The sequence below is a fragment of the Loxodonta africana genome, chromosome 2, assembly GCF_030014295.1.
Source record: "Loxodonta africana isolate mLoxAfr1 chromosome 2, mLoxAfr1.hap2, whole genome shotgun sequence".
NCBI lineage: Eukaryota > Metazoa > Chordata > Mammalia > Proboscidea > Elephantidae > Loxodonta > Loxodonta africana.
This window is the reverse complement of record NC_087343.1, coordinates 202,288,675-202,305,734: the sequence shown is the minus strand read 5'-3', so window position 1 is coordinate 202,305,734 and position 17,060 is coordinate 202,288,675. Positions and strand designations below refer to the sequence as shown.

At 36.3% G+C, this 17,060-nt stretch overlaps 1 protein-coding gene across 5 annotated transcripts in view; it reads right to left on the bottom strand.

Annotated features, from left to right (window-relative positions):
• Positions 1-442: 442 nt before the first annotated feature.
• CNOT6 (CCR4-NOT transcription complex subunit 6) overlaps positions 443-17,060 on the bottom strand; it is a 97,226-nt gene continuing 80,608 nt past the window's right edge. For 4 of the 5 annotated variants that reach the window (XM_064279289.1, XM_064279288.1, XM_023552407.2 and 1 more), the window contains 8 exons: positions 14,562-14,666; positions 14,412-14,480; positions 13,076-13,233; positions 12,279-12,433; positions 11,521-11,675; positions 10,405-10,635; positions 8,049-8,251; positions 443-4,529 (listed from right to left, as the gene is read on the bottom strand). In XM_064279289.1, coding sequence (XP_064135359.1) covers positions 4,317-4,529; positions 8,049-8,251; positions 10,405-10,635; positions 11,521-11,675; positions 12,279-12,433; positions 13,076-13,233; positions 14,412-14,480; positions 14,562-14,666 — 1,289 coding nt within the window. In that variant the 3' untranslated portion in view covers positions 443-4,316. Of the gene's footprint in view, positions 4,530-5,525; positions 5,685-8,048; positions 8,252-10,404; positions 10,636-11,520; positions 11,676-12,278; positions 12,434-13,075; positions 13,234-14,411; positions 14,481-14,561; positions 14,667-17,060 lie in introns of all 5 variants that reach the window. The other variant, XR_010321038.1, reaches the window with a different exon arrangement.

Sequence of the window (17,060 nt, the reverse complement as noted above, 5' to 3'; positions counted from 1 at the left end):
ACAAAATATACAAATAAAACATTTTAATGAATTAGTACAACCCCACCAACACAGTATTTGCTGCTATATTAAAAGCATTTATTTTAAATATGTCAACCCCCTTCCAAAAGATGGAGGACACACAAACTCACTTCTTATATTACGAGGTATATGGTAACAACAACAAAAACATCTTAAATGCAAAAAGACCATCAGTGGCCTAAATAGAAAATTGAACTTTGGCAAAGATATGAGTGTTATTCAGAATAACACAGCCAATAACGAAATACATACGTTTACACCACCTCTCCATACAATGGCCCTGTCCCCATTTACTTTTCCTTTGAAAGGGAGAGCTATAATGCTGTCCCAGACGACCTAAAATTTTAAATATGTGTCTGCTGATTAACATTTATTCTACTCAAACCTCAGAACTACAACTATAGAAATTACACTTTTAAAATACTTTGAACAGATACAGAATTTATTGGTTGGCTATGAGTAGGAAAATACATCAGTAAAGAAAAGAGACCCTGTATATAAATATAATAACTAGCGAGTTACAATTTGACCAAGAAGGTTCCACTGAAAAGAACAGTAAAAGCCCTTGTTACCACCAGCTCATATTGTACATATTCCCGTTTCCCATTACCCTTACCAAAGAGCTGCAGAGGCAAATGCAACATTCTTTGAGCTGAGTGCAGATACTGTGCTGGGTTTTGATATATGAATGGTAAACAAGAGTTAGTCCAGTGCATTACACAATATAACGTACTGTGAATAAAGACCAGATATTCTATTTTAGACACTAACATACAGAGATATCTGCATAATTAAAATTTATGTAACCAAAAAGAAGAGCAAAGTGAACTCTCTTAAAATACTGTTTACCTGGGGGAGACATTTGCACTAAAGGCGTTCTTTAAATTATCTGCAGCATTTGTACTGGATATTTGAATTGTTCCCTTTATTAAAAGAACAAACTGCTGTAGCTGTTTTCCCTAGGCTGGCTTTTGTCCTTATGTGATATAACCCCAACTAAAATAACTATGGAAACTGGTTCTACGAATTTAAATAGTTAAAAAAAAAAAAAAAAAAGGAACGCTAAACGTTGAATTTATTCTTGAAAACCTGAATCTTAGAAGAACTTTGAAATTTCCGTTTCAACATTTAGAAGTGCATTCCACCCAATTTAATAATGTCCTTAGGTTTCAAAGTGCTAACCCAAAATTCCTGGTTGTCATCAACTAAAATATAAAAACAAAAACACACTTCTTGGATATGTTTTTTGCCTATCTTCTGGGACTACAAAAGCTGTAACCAACAACTTATTTCTACAACTTTATGCCATAAATTAATTTTGATGAACATTATTTAAATTCTTAAAGCATAAATAACCACAAATACAATAAACCATATGTACTGTACTTCAAGAGACTTACAAGGAATTGAGTGCCGCCAAATTTCTGATATTTGAAACAGAAAACATACCCCAATTTTCTCTAAAACATTCATAAGATGGGTTTATCTACCAAGAACACTGAAATTATATTATGGCGGTAATACCATATTACATACACTTTAGTTACACAATTTTTGAAAAAAACCTGCACTGTGAAAACATGTAGTTTTTATTGCATTTTAGTAAGTATGGGTTATCAGAAATTATTCAGGACACAGAAAATAGTTAACGCACAAAACTTTGCTTAACAAAATTATTGTAGTCTATTTTGGTGTGACCATCTACTCCCTAGAGATTCAAAATACTTCTTGAAGGTTACAGTTGCAAATCTACATTCTTGGTTCCATTTATCACTATCTAACCCCTAAATAAGTTGGAGAAGCTGCTCAAACTGACCCACAGAACGCATTATGCCTGAAATAGGCAAGAACAAATATTTTCAACATACAACAGGCCGTTGTATCTTATTATGCTGCTCCCAAATTAAATATATTCAGACAATAATACAAGATGAAAATCTTTTGTGTAAAGCTCAAACCTTTATCACGTAACAAGTGCACTCTAGTTCCAGCATCTATGAAAAGAATAACATCTGCCATTAACAAACACAAAATGAGTAAGTGCTTCACCCTCTCCCCGTTCCATAAAGCTTTCTGGACCTGTTATTACATAATGCAGATCATAGGAAAAGCAGTTTCCTCCATCTGATCAGTACAACCAGCTCCAGCTCACCCTCACTGGAAATTGTCATGACGCACATTACCAACAGTGTTCAGGAAAAGTGAGTAAAAACACTTTGTATTCACACTTTACAAAAAAATAAAATAAACCCCCCCCCCAAAAGCTATATATCAGTTCTACATCAATAATACCAGCTTCCCAATGTACTGATTATAAACTGGACGTGTTTGGTGTCAGCACAACTTAACAAAAATCAAAACATAAAAAAGCATCACAACAAAATCTTAAAAAACAAAACAAACAAACAAAAATATCAAAGGAAAAACCAGGTCCCAGACAAAGATTCAAGATCAAAACCTCTCTGGAATATCAAAAAAAAAAAAAAGAATCTTTGAATTTTAACAGCATGTAATTTTATTTGCTCTTAAAAACAGAGTAATAGGCACATTTAAGTGCTGAACATTTTTCATAAATTTTAAGTCATTATCCAAAATGACTCATTCTCTGTATATAAAAATTGTTAATAACATTCAACTATTTTTTTTTCTTAATGCTCACATGGTATCTTTTGCTCCCCTGCCTGCAGCTGAAACAAAAGCAGTTAGACAAAACTCCCTCTGAATTGAATTCATATGATTTTTGAGAGAAGAATAAATGAACAAGAACAGAACACATCTGAGTTAACTCTGCAAAGTTAAAAGCTGGCTTTAAATCTCTGACCTACTAATGGCACTATGAGCAAAATACAGGGTACAATATAACTTTTAACTTGGTTGACGTATTGAAATGACTTAGTCACTTTAAAAATGATCTGAAGAATTGCCTTAGGGACCTGTTTTGTAAATACATCTAATTTATACTGCTTCATAAACGGAAAATTATTTTTCTTTAAAAAAAAGGGAATGATTAAAAAAAAAAGAGACTAAGGAATACATGGAAAACAAAAAGATTCACATGATAGTAGTATTTCTGGGTGATGAGCAGCACTGTGCAGTGACATCTAGAAGCAGTGCTTGGGTCTGGTGAGCAAAGACCCAAGGACCCACCGTCTGAACGCATTCCAAAATGTGATATCCAATGCTTCACAATGGAAAAAAAGCCATAGCTCATACAAAAGCACTTTTCGTAAAATTGTCACAAATGTTTAACAATATTTAAAAAAATACAAAAGAGGATGCACAGATTTTCTCTGCATGCACAGGCAGTGCTTGGTGAGAAGAAATGTAGGCAGGCACAGGGGAGACAGGATAAGAAGGATCTCAAAAAGAAGTTAAAAAGCTGTACCTTAGCAGCTACAATTTTTTAACTTAAAAAAGTTAAAAAGTTTTAAAAACATCAGAATGTACATATATCAGCCATTACATTCAGTCCATAAATGCCTACAGATCATTTACTGCTCAGCTTATCTGTCCTGGTAGATAGTTTTTGTAAAAATTCAAGAATTCATGGATAAGTTGTCTCTGGTCCCAGACAATGTCCTAAGTTTTAAACAGATTTAAATTTAAAAAAGCAATGTTCTCAATTTAAAAATAAAGTAGTACAAAAGGGCTAACAAAACCCTGACAGTGCAAATCATTAGCAGAGAAAGTCTGTTGCAACTTCTTTTACAAGCTGGCTTTTATAACATATGAAACAGGTAAAAAGAATTTGCCTTACTTTACAATACAATCATTTCCAAATCTGATTTTTTTTTAAAGTACAAAATTTCACAAATCAGGTCTTCTGTAGATCATATACAATCATAAAGGCTAAATTCAAATTCTGTATTTTACAAATGAGTCTGAGAAAGGAGTGAAGTATGGAGGAGTGATCTCTGGATGTTACTACTGGCCTCAAAAAAGTAGTGCTACAGAGTTCTGTGCAAAGAGAATATGCTGTTCAGACATTTTCCTATTTCAAGGCATGAAAATATTATATTGAATAGAAGAAACAGGAAAATTACTTGTGACAAATTAAAGATAGGTACAAACACACCAATCCCTGTCTAACAGTATATAAAGCATATTGGGCTCAGAATTTGTCTGTTGCTAGCACCTGGCTTTCATACTATCTTCCTTATCAAATAATCAGACTGAAAATTCAAATCATCATTAAAAAAAAAAAAAAAAAACCCTAGGGCCATACCTCACTCCCCTGTATTCAAATTTTTACAAGTTGACAAATGAAATTGAGGTTGTCTTCTGAAGGTATCTGACTACCTCCTGCCAGGAAGGTGAATGCCATTGACTTGGGGTAGGAAAGGCAGTAAAAGCTCCAGTTGTGCAAAAAGTGAGAAATGGTCAGAAGGGATGAGTGGGTGTGGACAGCCGCTGATGTTGTTCTCAAGTAGCCAATGGTGGTCCAGAGGTCCCAGGATGCCTAAAGTGTTCAGTTGAGGTTTAGAATAGAAGATGTAGTCAATTATACCCTGAAAAACAGGAGGGGAAAAAAAAAAAAAAGACAAGGAACGCACATAAGATATCACTGAAATACCGAGAGCTTTCAAGACACATCTGCACAGTCAAGGTTGGGAAACAAAACAAACTTCCTAGCTTGTAAGAAGAGGCAGTCCTACATAAACCAAATGGCCCCCTAAATGACAAATCCAGTACTAATGAAGAGTTTAGGGATGAAATCGTTCACCCATCCTCCTAGCTGGATCTTTACAGAATCTCACGAGTCCAAAAGGCCCTTTATGATATGGCCTCTGCTTCTCATTCCTAACTTACGTATGCCACTTCCCCCTGCTCACTACCCCGTTGCCATGCTATCCCTCCCTGCCCTGCCCATTTTTTTTTTGAAAAGGAAAATTCCTTGAAGGCGCCAAGCTCCTTCCTGCCCCAGGACCTCCATATATGCTGCCCCCTCTGCTTGGAACACTTTCTTCTACTTGCCATCTAGCTAATTCCTACTCAATGTTTAAGTATCAGGTTCATTCACTTTCCAAAGACCTTCCTGAATTCCGCCAGCCACCCACTTAATTCCTCTCATCACGTCCAATTCTCTTCCCTTGATAATGACTATCCCAGGGTGTAATGATAAAATACACATTTGTGTGTTTGATAGCTGTCTCCCCGACCAGACCATCAGCTCCAGGAGGAAGGGCTGTATCTCTAGCCACCCTGCCATAGCCTCAGCAGCACCTAGGCAGAGCGTCTGGCACACAGACAAGTAATTATTGCTTTGCCCCCTTCTGTACCTTCTCTGAAGGCATGTCTGATCTACATGCTCTTCGCCAAATGCATTTAAGCACATTCAAGCATCTTCTTCCTATCTCTATGCTAGCAACATGAAAAAAAAAGAAAAATCCCTTAATCACCCCCACCCTTTGGGCATCATCCCCTCCCCTCCTTTTCAATCATTCTGTTTGAAAGAGTAGAAGTTGTTTTTTATTACTGGATCTCCCAGTTATTCTTCAACTCACCACATTCTAGTCTCTCTGCCTAGCTCTCCAGGGAGACATGTCTCACAAGTATCTTTCTGAAGCTTCACACTGGCTCCTCTTCCCTCAAAAGGCTTTCTTTCCTTGGCATTATAGCTTCTACACCATCCTGGTTTTCCTCTTCCATCTCTGGTTATTCCTCTGTCACATAAATGTTAGTTTTCTCCACAGTCTACTCCAGTCCCTATTCATACTACACACTCATCTATTCCCAGTGTTAAATTACTATTTACAGTACTGTAGTACTAAAGTTGAATGACAGAAACAGGTCTCATCAGTTTCTCCAAGGGTTCTAAAATGCCTTTCCTTCCAAAATTAAGGACCAGTTAATACTATTAATTTCTACATCTCTGTCTCCAGTGCCTGTTTATCTCCTCAGTTCAAATCTGTATATTTTTAGGACGCCTTCCATCTTGGAAGAACAGCCAGAATGCTCCCTAAAAGCCAGGATGGTGAGACTTTGTCTCATGTACTTTGGACATGTTATCAAGAAGGACCAGTTGCTGGACATGGGCATCATGCTTAGTAAAGTAGAGGGTCAGCAAAAAAGAGAAAACCCTCAATGAGATGGACTGACACAGCAGCTGCAACAATGGGCTCAAACACAGCAATGACTGTGAGGATGGTACAGAACCAGGCCTTGTTTCATTCTGTTGTACACAGGGTCACTATGAGTTGGAACCGACTCAATAGCACCTAACAACACCACCTCCTCACCCATGCTGAATTCCAATATGCCAAGCCTCTTGTAATTCCTAATGCTTTTTCATAAGCTGCTTGTACTCTCTGCTTTAAGGAAGCATTCTGCTTACCAACTCTTAACCTGGCTAATTTCTTCAAGATTCAGTTTTGGCATCAGTTCTTGAGAAACATTCCATGACCTCCCAAGGCTAGGGGTTGCATGCTCCTGTGACACCCTTTGTCACATTAGACTGTAACAGCCTGTATACCGGCAGCCAGTCTTTAGCCTAAACTGTAAGCTAGGCTAAAAAAAAAAAGACCAAACTGAAGGAACAGAGACTAGTATATGAAGACCAGATAAAAGAGATAAGAGATCAGAGACTAAAATATCATCAGTAAATAGAAAGAATGTAAACAGTGGAATGAAGCAACACCACTTTGTCAGGGCAATACTGAGAAATAAGGGAAATAATTTAACGCACTGGAGCGTTAATCTGTCATTACATACTCCAACTCCAATCCAGGATGGACTTCAGTATTAAGGTAACAATTAATGAAAGAAAAGCTCAGAGGACTTTAACTCTAGTATTATATGAAGATGAGATACACAGAAAGGTAAACTCAAATTTACCTTCAAAATCTGATACCTAATTTTTCACTTAAGCACTTCCTACCAATACAGTTTTAACAGCAATTAATAAACTAATTTCAGACAAAAATTATACTGGGGAAGAGATTCAAGCAATGATGTACTGTACCTTATACCAATGAATTATACTTTCTAATGACGAGAAGGGAAACTCAGGAGGTACAGTGAAGATCAACTATCTTCACATTCTATAAAACCAACATGCTAATAAAAGTTTTGCTTGGCTTTTTTCCTTTAATATTAGAATTTACAGTGAGGCCTTCATTTTAAGTTCCAGTTACAATAGTGTTACCAACCTTACTGTTGTTATGGTATACTAACTCACTTTCCTGGAAATTACTCACTCAGCAGCCCAACCTCAACTACTGGTGTCACAGTGAGAATGATGAGAAAAAGGGGGCACTCGATGAACAAAGCAGGGGTCATAATCTCTATGCTCAAAGGTAGATGGGCTCCTAAGACTCTACCTCAGCTCTTAATTACACTCTAATATACAATCTAGTATGAATGATTACTTTACAAGAAGGCCAGAAACAAAAACTTAGGATTTAAGAGAGTAGAAGTGCAAACATGGCCAAAAAGGACAGTTGAAGGAAAGTGACACAGCCCAAAACAATCAATGATATTAAAAATGACAACAGAGTCACTGAGAAAAGGGTCCATACTGTAAAGAGTTAACTGCGTAAAAAGGCATATAAGTATAAAGCATATTGTAGAAGCATTTAAAAATAGTTAATACAAAACATTTTGGCACTAGAAGGAATACGGTTTCAATTAAATTAAATTAAAAAAGGAGAGATGGAATACCTCACCCAAACTGACGACAAATTAGGTATCATGAAACTACATATTCAGCTATTAGTATTGGGCATGTAAGAAATGTAATTGCTAAAAAAAAAAAAAAGGTGAAAGCTACCTCGGGAATTAATTTACTACCATTATTTCATCTGATTTCTTATCCTGGAAATTATCTTAATAAGTGTCTGTAAAGCTAAGAATGAGACACCACATCACCTGGAATTCCATAGAGGGGTAATAAAAGAATATTGGTGTCAACTAATGCAAGATTGCTTAATTCCAATGTGAATACACATCCATATTTTAAAGATATATGAAGTTAGAAGACTTTCTAGAAAAATGAAGGTTTTAAAAAGCTCATCAATCTTAAAGCTCACCTTGAAATCAAATGTATAATTTGTGTAAGGCATCAGGCCATTCTCGTAGGCACTCTTTAATTTAAAACCATGAGTGATCCTTCCATTGGTTGTTCCATTCTTCCCGTTACAGCTGAAGTTTGTAAGACTTTCATTATATCTCAGTTCCTTAAAGTCTTTATGATTTGTTTCTACTCCACCAGTGCTCAAATATTCCACAACACCTATAATAAGGTTTTTCACTGTCAAGTTATAATATATAGTGTACAAAAATAAAAAAGATCATACAATAGTAAATAGTTTTAAACACATATATCCTTACTTTCTCAAATGCTTCATTTTGTCTTTTTACATTTGTCAGTACTTGTCCAAATCCATTTTCACATACCTTCAATCAGTGTACTGAAAATATTCTTTCCATTTAATACCATATTATTCATGTTCATATGTATCTTCTCAATTATCTTTTTTTAATGGTTGCATATTGCAACAGGGCTGGTGTATAATATTTGATAAACTAGTTCTCTTATTTTTAAAATTTGAGTTGTTTCAATTTTGTTAAAAGGTCACACCACCATCAACTTCTTAGTGCACAGCTTTCTGCTTATGCTAAATCACTGGTATAAAATTCCAAGATCAGGACTGAATACAGTTATCCTCTACTTTCTGAAGGTTTGCTTTACTCCACTTTGCTTTTATGAAATGCCTACATAGTACCTGTTTTTAGTAGCCAAAAGAAACCTGAAGAGGATTTTCACTCTTATGAAAAAAGGTGAAAAGTGGAAGTAGTGTTCAGCATTTGTTTTGCAGTGAGCCATTAAAGAGGCAGTGTGCATCTGAGCATCGAGCCGCCATATCTTTGAACTGTGTCTACGAGCACCTGTGCTTTATCTCAATTTATTTTGTGCGTCCATTTGGAAGATATGTCCTAAAGTATCAGAAAAGCTACCATCATCGCCACTGCCACCTCTCAGCCTTCCAGTGTGCTTGCTGTCTTCCCAATTCTGGTTAAGTGAAACTACACTGTACATACATTATTTCTACTTTATATAGGTTGGGTTTATAGGTTGTGTATTTATATTATTCCTGCTTACTATATGTTGGTGTTATTTTAGGTTTTGTGTTATTTAGTATGATTTGGTAGGTTACTTTTTAGGTGAGGGAGTGCTCAAACATTCTTCCCATATAAATTAATGGTAATTACCTCTTCACTTTATGCCATTTTGGCTTATGAAAGGTTTCATAGGAACGTTCTACTTTTGGGTAGCGGGGGAAACGTGTATGCCATTTTATAATATCACAAACTATGGAAGAGGATGCTACCAGTTACTTACTGAGAAACTTCATTTCTGGGCACTATTTTCTAAGCGTAAGATGAGCACTTGCCCCTTGTATCGTTTTAGCTATATACAGCAGAAAGTATATAGAGATACTGCCAGAGAATAATCCTCAACTGCTTCAGTAGAAGTAATCCCCAGGTAACTTGATGACATAGACCTTAGATACCTTTACACTCCTGAAAAAAATTTTTAACATAGTTTCTATTTTCTTAATGGCTCATATCTACGATAGCAATGATGTGATATTGAATTTAACCACTCCAAAGTGTGTGTGTGTGCACGCATGTACATATGCATGCACATACAAGCAAAATCCCAAGAAAAGTATCCTTACGTGTATGAGAGAGACTAAACGAGGAGGTGAAAACAAAAAGGAAAAATATTTAGTGTCTTTTAGCTTATTATCATAAGGACTACAGTTTAGTCACTGTACTATCTATGGAGAAGAATTCAAGAATCAGGATTTCTGTAGTCTACAGAATTTTTATTGTGATAAAAATCAAGACCCTTGTTTTGTTGTTGTTGTTGTTAAAACTACTTGCATGATCTGTGTAATAAATAAAGGGCCTAAATTTCCACCTGAGGTATAGTTTTCTAATCAGACTCACCCAAAGTAATAAAATTTGAGATTCTGTATTATATGGCCAAATTTAAACTGTAATTATATTAACACATGGTAGAATCCCAAAGAAGCTGACCTAATAACTTTTTCAGAGTCTGGATTTCACTGGACTTGAAGATAATAGAATACAATTGTATGTTCTTTAATGAGGTATTTCAAGTTAACACCTACGTGCTCACCAAAGATGATTAATGTCCTTCCTCCACATTAGGTTTTCATAATACTGTTTGATTTTCAAAATAGTTCCCCATCTCACACACACACAAAAAAAAAAACTTTTTTTTTTTTAACCTGATTCATGACTGCCACTACAAACTCAATTTTTGTATGGACTAAACTTGGAATTATCAGAAATACATTACAAAAACATTTTGAGCTGAAAAGTCTTTCTATATAAAAAACATTCTTTTCTTACCAGAGTCTGGCAAAGAATTAAGATCTGCACATAAGACAAGTGGAATAGTTCCAAATTCTCCCAATACACTGGATTTGAGACTTCGAGAGGCTTTATCAATAATGTTCTTTACTTCTGAGAGGAACATCATAGTTTGTACCAGCTTCACATCAGAATATTCAGGGTCCCAATGCATATGAGCGTTAGCCACAAGAATAAGTTGTTTTTCTGTTCCAAGATGTGGCTTTCCGGCTATATTAGATAAAAAGAAAACAAGCAAACAAACAAAAACCCACCCATCAGCCCACATACCCTTAGAGTACCTGAAAGCTAGTGATCTCAGAGTCATAGAATAAAGAATTTACCTAACAATTTCCCAGAGAAACAGACATCTAAATCTCTGGTTGAACATTTCCACGAAAAGGCATTCACTATTTATATGAAGACAGTTCATTCTACTTGGGGCAGCTTTGATTCTGAAACAACTCTGTCCTCCGTAAAACTTTTGGTCTTAAATGTCCTAAATCACACCTCACGAAATTAAATCTACCTTTTTTTTCTTTCTTAGCTATATTTAAGACAGTTATTAAATTCTATTTTTCATCTTTTCTATCCTTCAGGTTAAGTATCCCAGTTCCAACTGCTCCTCAAGTGACAAGAAGTTTAAGTTCTTAACATAAGGTCATTCCAGATATACTCTTAACTTGAAACAAGTAGTCCATTTATCTAAAACTCAGGATCAGGAAGAGAAGCCTACAGGGTATTCCTGTCATCAAGAAGTTATGGAAGGGTATGGAGTTCTTATATCTGAACAGTTATTTTAACTAGTATTTACCTCAACATTTCTTTTCTGTGAAAAATTCTTGAGAAAAAAAAAAATGTATATATACATTTTCCTGCTTTATGCCCTTTAAGGTTTGAAATACTTTTCTGGGCAATGCTTTCTCATCTTAAACTTTACAGTAGAGAAAAAAGGACATGCTATTTTTAAAAGATTTAGAATTCTCACTGAGTTTCTTCAGGTGTTAAGACCATTAATACATAACGGATCTTCTGTTCTCTACTTTTTGAGAAGATCTTAAGCCTTACATTTAAATTTGGGAGGTCAATTTCACAGGAAGTGAAAGGATCACTCACATGACATTTCAATCAATTCCTTTCGAAGTTCTAGCAGTACTGCAACTCCAATGTTATCTTTTGTCATGACTCTGTTCAGCATAGCTTCAGACCCTTCTGAATTTGCCATTGCTAGCTGATTAAATTCAACAGTGTGTTTCTGAACCAAAGTAAATCTAAAACAAAAACAAAAACACACACACAAACACAGAATTGGGAATACCAATATATTAGCTTTGTGGGAAATGTAGTGCTCCCAAATTTCCTTAACAGATATGATGGCACTTAAATCACATCATGGAAAATCCTCTACACTTCACACCAAGCTTCCCATATTAACTTTTAAGTTGTTCTCAGTCTGTCACTGATACAAACAGCATCTCCAACACCTTTACTACTAAGATAATGTAGTCATCTTCTGTTTAGGTTTCATGTTGAAATACTCCAACTTGCAATTCTTAAAAACAATTCTTTTCCAAACTATGTGTTTAAGAGTCCCTCTACCACCCTAGAGGGAATGTTAGCTACATGGTGCTTCAATTAACAATTGGAGTTAAACCCTAGTAAACACCTGAAGAAACAACAGTACTTTAAACATGTCTCCAAAACAAAATTATTTCTGACTAAAAAAGAAACAAAAAACCCAAGTCGATAGAGTTTTTTTCTTGAGAAATAATTTGGTGTCTCATTCTCTTACTTGCCAACTAATTTCCACAATCTTAGTCCCAGCCTTGCAAATATTGAAAAAAAATTTCTTTTTTAAAAATAAAATGGCTTACTTTTCTGTCTTGAAGAATATTGCACAGCCATCAACATGTTTTCTTTCTTGTTCTGACATTGTTCGAGCTCTAGACTTAGGACTAAAGAATCCACTATAGCCACGTTCTTTCAGTTCTACCAGAAAAAAACTGTAATACTGTTCCGTTTCAACCTCCTAAAAATTGTAAATGGCAAGGTTATTTCATAAGACAAAAATTAGTTCTACGCATTAACATTATACACAGTTTGAGAGCTTAAAATAATTTCAAAGGACAGATTTGCTGAATAAATAACGTAGCATCTTTCCAATGTAATTTATCTGAAACTAATCAGAACACCTACTTGCCATATTATAGTTACTAATTGCTAGTTCTTTGGAGTAAAGGAGTGGAAAGACGCACTTCACAGATCACGATTTCAGGCACACAGGGAGAAAGTAACTTGGCTGAAGTCATGTAAATTAGTAACACTAGTGATAAAGCAAAATTCTATCTTGGCAATGTAGTAACAATTTCAATAACACTACCACCCAATTAAAAAAATGGTGTTGAGGGACATAAGGTGAATATTTAGTTGCCACAACAAATGCTCAAAACTCAACTTAGCCCATTTGCTTAATTTGGAAGCACAGTGCCGAGAAACAAACAGGTAGACAATGCTCCCAGGGTTCACTGAAAACTGAAAAAGCTATTGTTTTAAGAACTGCTAAAGCTGGGACTTTAAATCTGTCCGTGTAATGTACTCCAAGTTTCTGCTTGCTTTTATTAATGATGGGGGATTTGTGCAATTTAAACAGAAACTCGTCTGCATAACTTACCTGAAGACTTATGATATCAGCATTGCAGCTCACGATTTCTTGAATAATGGCCTTTTTCCTGTAGTCCCAATTTAGTGCCCATGATGGACAGTAGCCGTATAACTGCCGGGTTGCATATTTATCACAAAGAACATTATAGCACATGACAGAAAACAAGGCTGTAGGAAAGATAACTTTACTTATTCACACATGTGGCAGGAAAAAAAAAATTTTTTCAGTAATAGTTTCATTTAAATGCTTAAGTTTGACTTATTCATTCAGTGCATATTCACTGACAAGCTACATATTCACTAGTAAGCCACTATATACCAGACATGGGGGACATAAATAAAGATGGATAGCAAAAGGAGGATAGATATGTGAACAAATTACCATATGATGTGTTACCTGCTACAGAGGTACATACAGGAGGTTTGGAAGCTGTAAGACTAAGATCTTGAGCCCTTCCACATCTAAGACCAAGGCTTCTCATTTCTACCCTCCTCCCACCACTCCACCAACATTAACGTAGAATGTGGAAACTTGAAAAGCGGTCTGCTTACTAGCATGTCTAATTGTCTTCTATAGAACCAACCAGTTGCCGTTGAGCTGACTGACTTATGGTGACCCCATGTGTATCAAAGGAGAACTATGCTCCACAGGACTTTCAATAGCCACTTTTTGGGAAGTTTAAAACCAACTACTGTAATACATGCAAAAGAAATGGCTATCACAGATCAAATCCTATTATACACACCATGGAAGCTCCCCAAATATTTTGACAGAATTTAGGTTAAGAAGAAATGAGAGGTCATTAGTTCAATTTCTCTCTCAAGTGAGGGTTTTGGCTGTCTTATCATTTTGTAGTGTCAAATACACTTGGAACATGGATTTGTGTTAGGGTTTGGAAACTTCCAAGAAAGAATGAGTTTGGCGTATTTATATACAACTGAATTTAATCAATACTTTATAGCAGTGGCACTACTGACATTTTGAGCAGGATAATTCTTTGTTGTGAGGGACTGTTCCATGCACTACAGAATGTTTAGCAGCATCTCTGGCCTCTACACATCAGATGCCAGCAGCCTGCCCTCTCCCCCCCTCACCCCCTAGTTGTGACAACCAAAAATGTCTCCGGACATTGCCAAAAGTCCCCTGGGGGATAAAACTGCCCCCAGTTGAGAAGCACAGCTGTATAGCATACTTTATACCACATAAGCAAGAATCAAGTCATTTATTATTACCTTCCAAACCCAATCAACCTTAAGTATTCTACCTTAATGATGCCTATAATCTACATCATGTCAACAATAGTATCATGTTTATAGAGACCAAGGAAAAAAATAAGGCTACCAACCAGTTGGCCTTGTTCTGTCTGGTTCTTGTAACATAATCCAAGATCTTGGAGGTGGCTGTTCTGTTGAAACTAGTTGAATATACAATACAAAATTAAGCAATATCCTTATATGTCTTCGTAATAAAATAATTTAAACAAACGACCACTTACTTCTTTTTGCAGTACCTGCCAAATTATCAAGCAAATAGTTCAGTAGCCTTCTTGTGCCATCTGGTTCCTGATAGAGGTTCAATATATCCAGGGTAAGTGGATTTCCTGGAAATAGTTTAAAAATAGGTTAAAACGAAATGGAAAGAAGTATTAAAATATTTCTAAATTTAATAAGTACCAAAATTATCAGATCAGTTGTAACAATGTATATAGTTATTACACATTATTACCAACCTACCAAACTACAGAGAATATTTTTTTCAGTTTTTGATGTGAAGAATAAAAACGATTCAAAGCTTATTCCATGGATATATTCGCAAAAGGTAATTATTAATGATTGTTATCTACCTAGAACATCTACTAGTGCTCTGTATTTGATCCTGCCTGGTCAACCCTATCAATAACATAGATGGCATAACGATCAACAGCGAGTGAAAATGGACTGAGGGGGCAGGAAGAGGGCTTAGAGAAGGGAAAGATGACAGCTGGTATAATGAACCAGACCATCAAAATTCAAGAATGTGCCGAAGTTCATGAGAAAACACTCTAACTACAAATGCCATCTTGCACTTGGATATTTAAAGAACCTACTGAATAAAGTAACAAGATGTGGTAGACTTGGCTTAAGAGTTAACTTACTATGGGAGGGAGAAAAATCCCAGGGCCTTGAGCCATCTGTAAATTCAATAACTGTGTTTTAAGTGCCAAATGCAATGATTTACATAAATCTCTAAGTCTCAAATCCTTTCAGGATTTCTTAGGTGTTGCAAGGTATGGAATCACCTTGCAAAAAAGCAATCTTGTCTTTGTTTTCAGTTTGTTCTAGCTGGACCACCTCTGAGGCTAATCAATGGGGGCTGACCAGACCAAAAGGGACCACATGAGGACCTGATGCTGACCAAACCTCATGAGACACGGCCATATGGTAAGGCTGATAAGAACCCTGAGGCCTAAGGCTCAGATGGAGCCTCCTGAATGGTGACCAAGCACAGAAGAGGGTGGTGCGACCCTCTTTGGGACATGGAAGCTCTTCGCTGTGACTCCTGGACCTCAACCTATATGACTCTCCATTTGCACCCTTTTTGACTGTAATAAATCTGTAACCATAAGTATGGTATACTCTGTGAATACTGTGAGTTATTCTAGCAAATTAACAAGCTCACAAGGGCAGTGAGAGTCAGCAGAGGCTGGCATCTCCCTGTATGGCAGTCTGAAAGACAGTGTCTTTCTAAGAGATGAACTCTGACCTAGTTTGGGTGGCTAAGGTCTGAGAAATGCCGCATGGGCAGCTGGTCTGAAAAACAGTGCCCATCTAACTTGTGAGCTCTGACCCAGCTCTAGGTGGCTAGGGTTGGGGAGCAGGTGAGCCACATGAGGGGCTGGCGATGAGGATGGAGAAGTGGGAAGCTGAGGGCTGCATTTCTTTTCACCCTTTGAGAATTGGATTCATGCTGATCCTTAGCACAGTTAGTAATGAAAGCAGGATGTACCCACCATGACCCTTGCTTAGTATAGGTATATATGAGGACTAACAGTACCTTGATCAGAAGACCAAAGTTCCTATCCATACTACACAAGTGGTGTGTCATGCTTTGGATGCCACAGCCCTACTTTAAGAGAGATTAGATAAATTCTATAGATTGAAGAAAGAAACTAAAATGTTCAAAGCTCTTAATCATGTCAAATGAAGAAAAATGAAAGGATATGGGATATAAGAATGATCACAGCCCAGAGAAGAACTTGACTCAAATGGCAGAATGAGAACAGGAAAGGCAAACTCAGAATAGAAGAGGTTGGTAAACAGTAACCAGTAAACCGGTTGCTTCTGAGTCAATTCTGACTTACGGTGATCCCATGGATGTCAGAGTAGAACTGTGCTCCACTGGGTTTTCAACGGCTGATTTTTCAGAAGTAGATAGCCATGCCTTTCCTTAAAGTGCCTCTGGGTGGACTCAAAGCACCAGTCTTTCAGTTAGCGGACAATCTTGTTACACATATGCACCACCCAAGAACTCCTGGTAAACATTATAACTATTTAAAATGAAATAATATTTAACGATATTCTATCACCCCATGAGGTTGTGGAGTATCATCAGAAGAAGGTGGATGACATGGATGGGAAGAAAATCCAAGTTAGTTGACCTTTAAGATCTCTTTAAATTTTAGAATTCTAGGATTCTAGGAATTATAATAAGTACAACAGTGCTCAAAAAATGCAAAGTATTCTTTTACAGGAAGACAAATTACAATAGTACCATTTCCTTACATGTACACAGTTTTTTATTGCTATCAAAGCTCTTTCATATTTTCATTTAGTCACAATCTTGTGATACATGTGCAGTGAAAACTTGAAATTACCTGGACCCCGTGTTAGGGATGGCTTGAGAAAATGAAGTCAATTAAAATCCATCAGTACCAGTTATGTAGCACATTCTAATGTGACCTAAACTGGTGCTGCCTTATTACTTTCTAGTCAAAAAATGTTGATTTGAACCCACC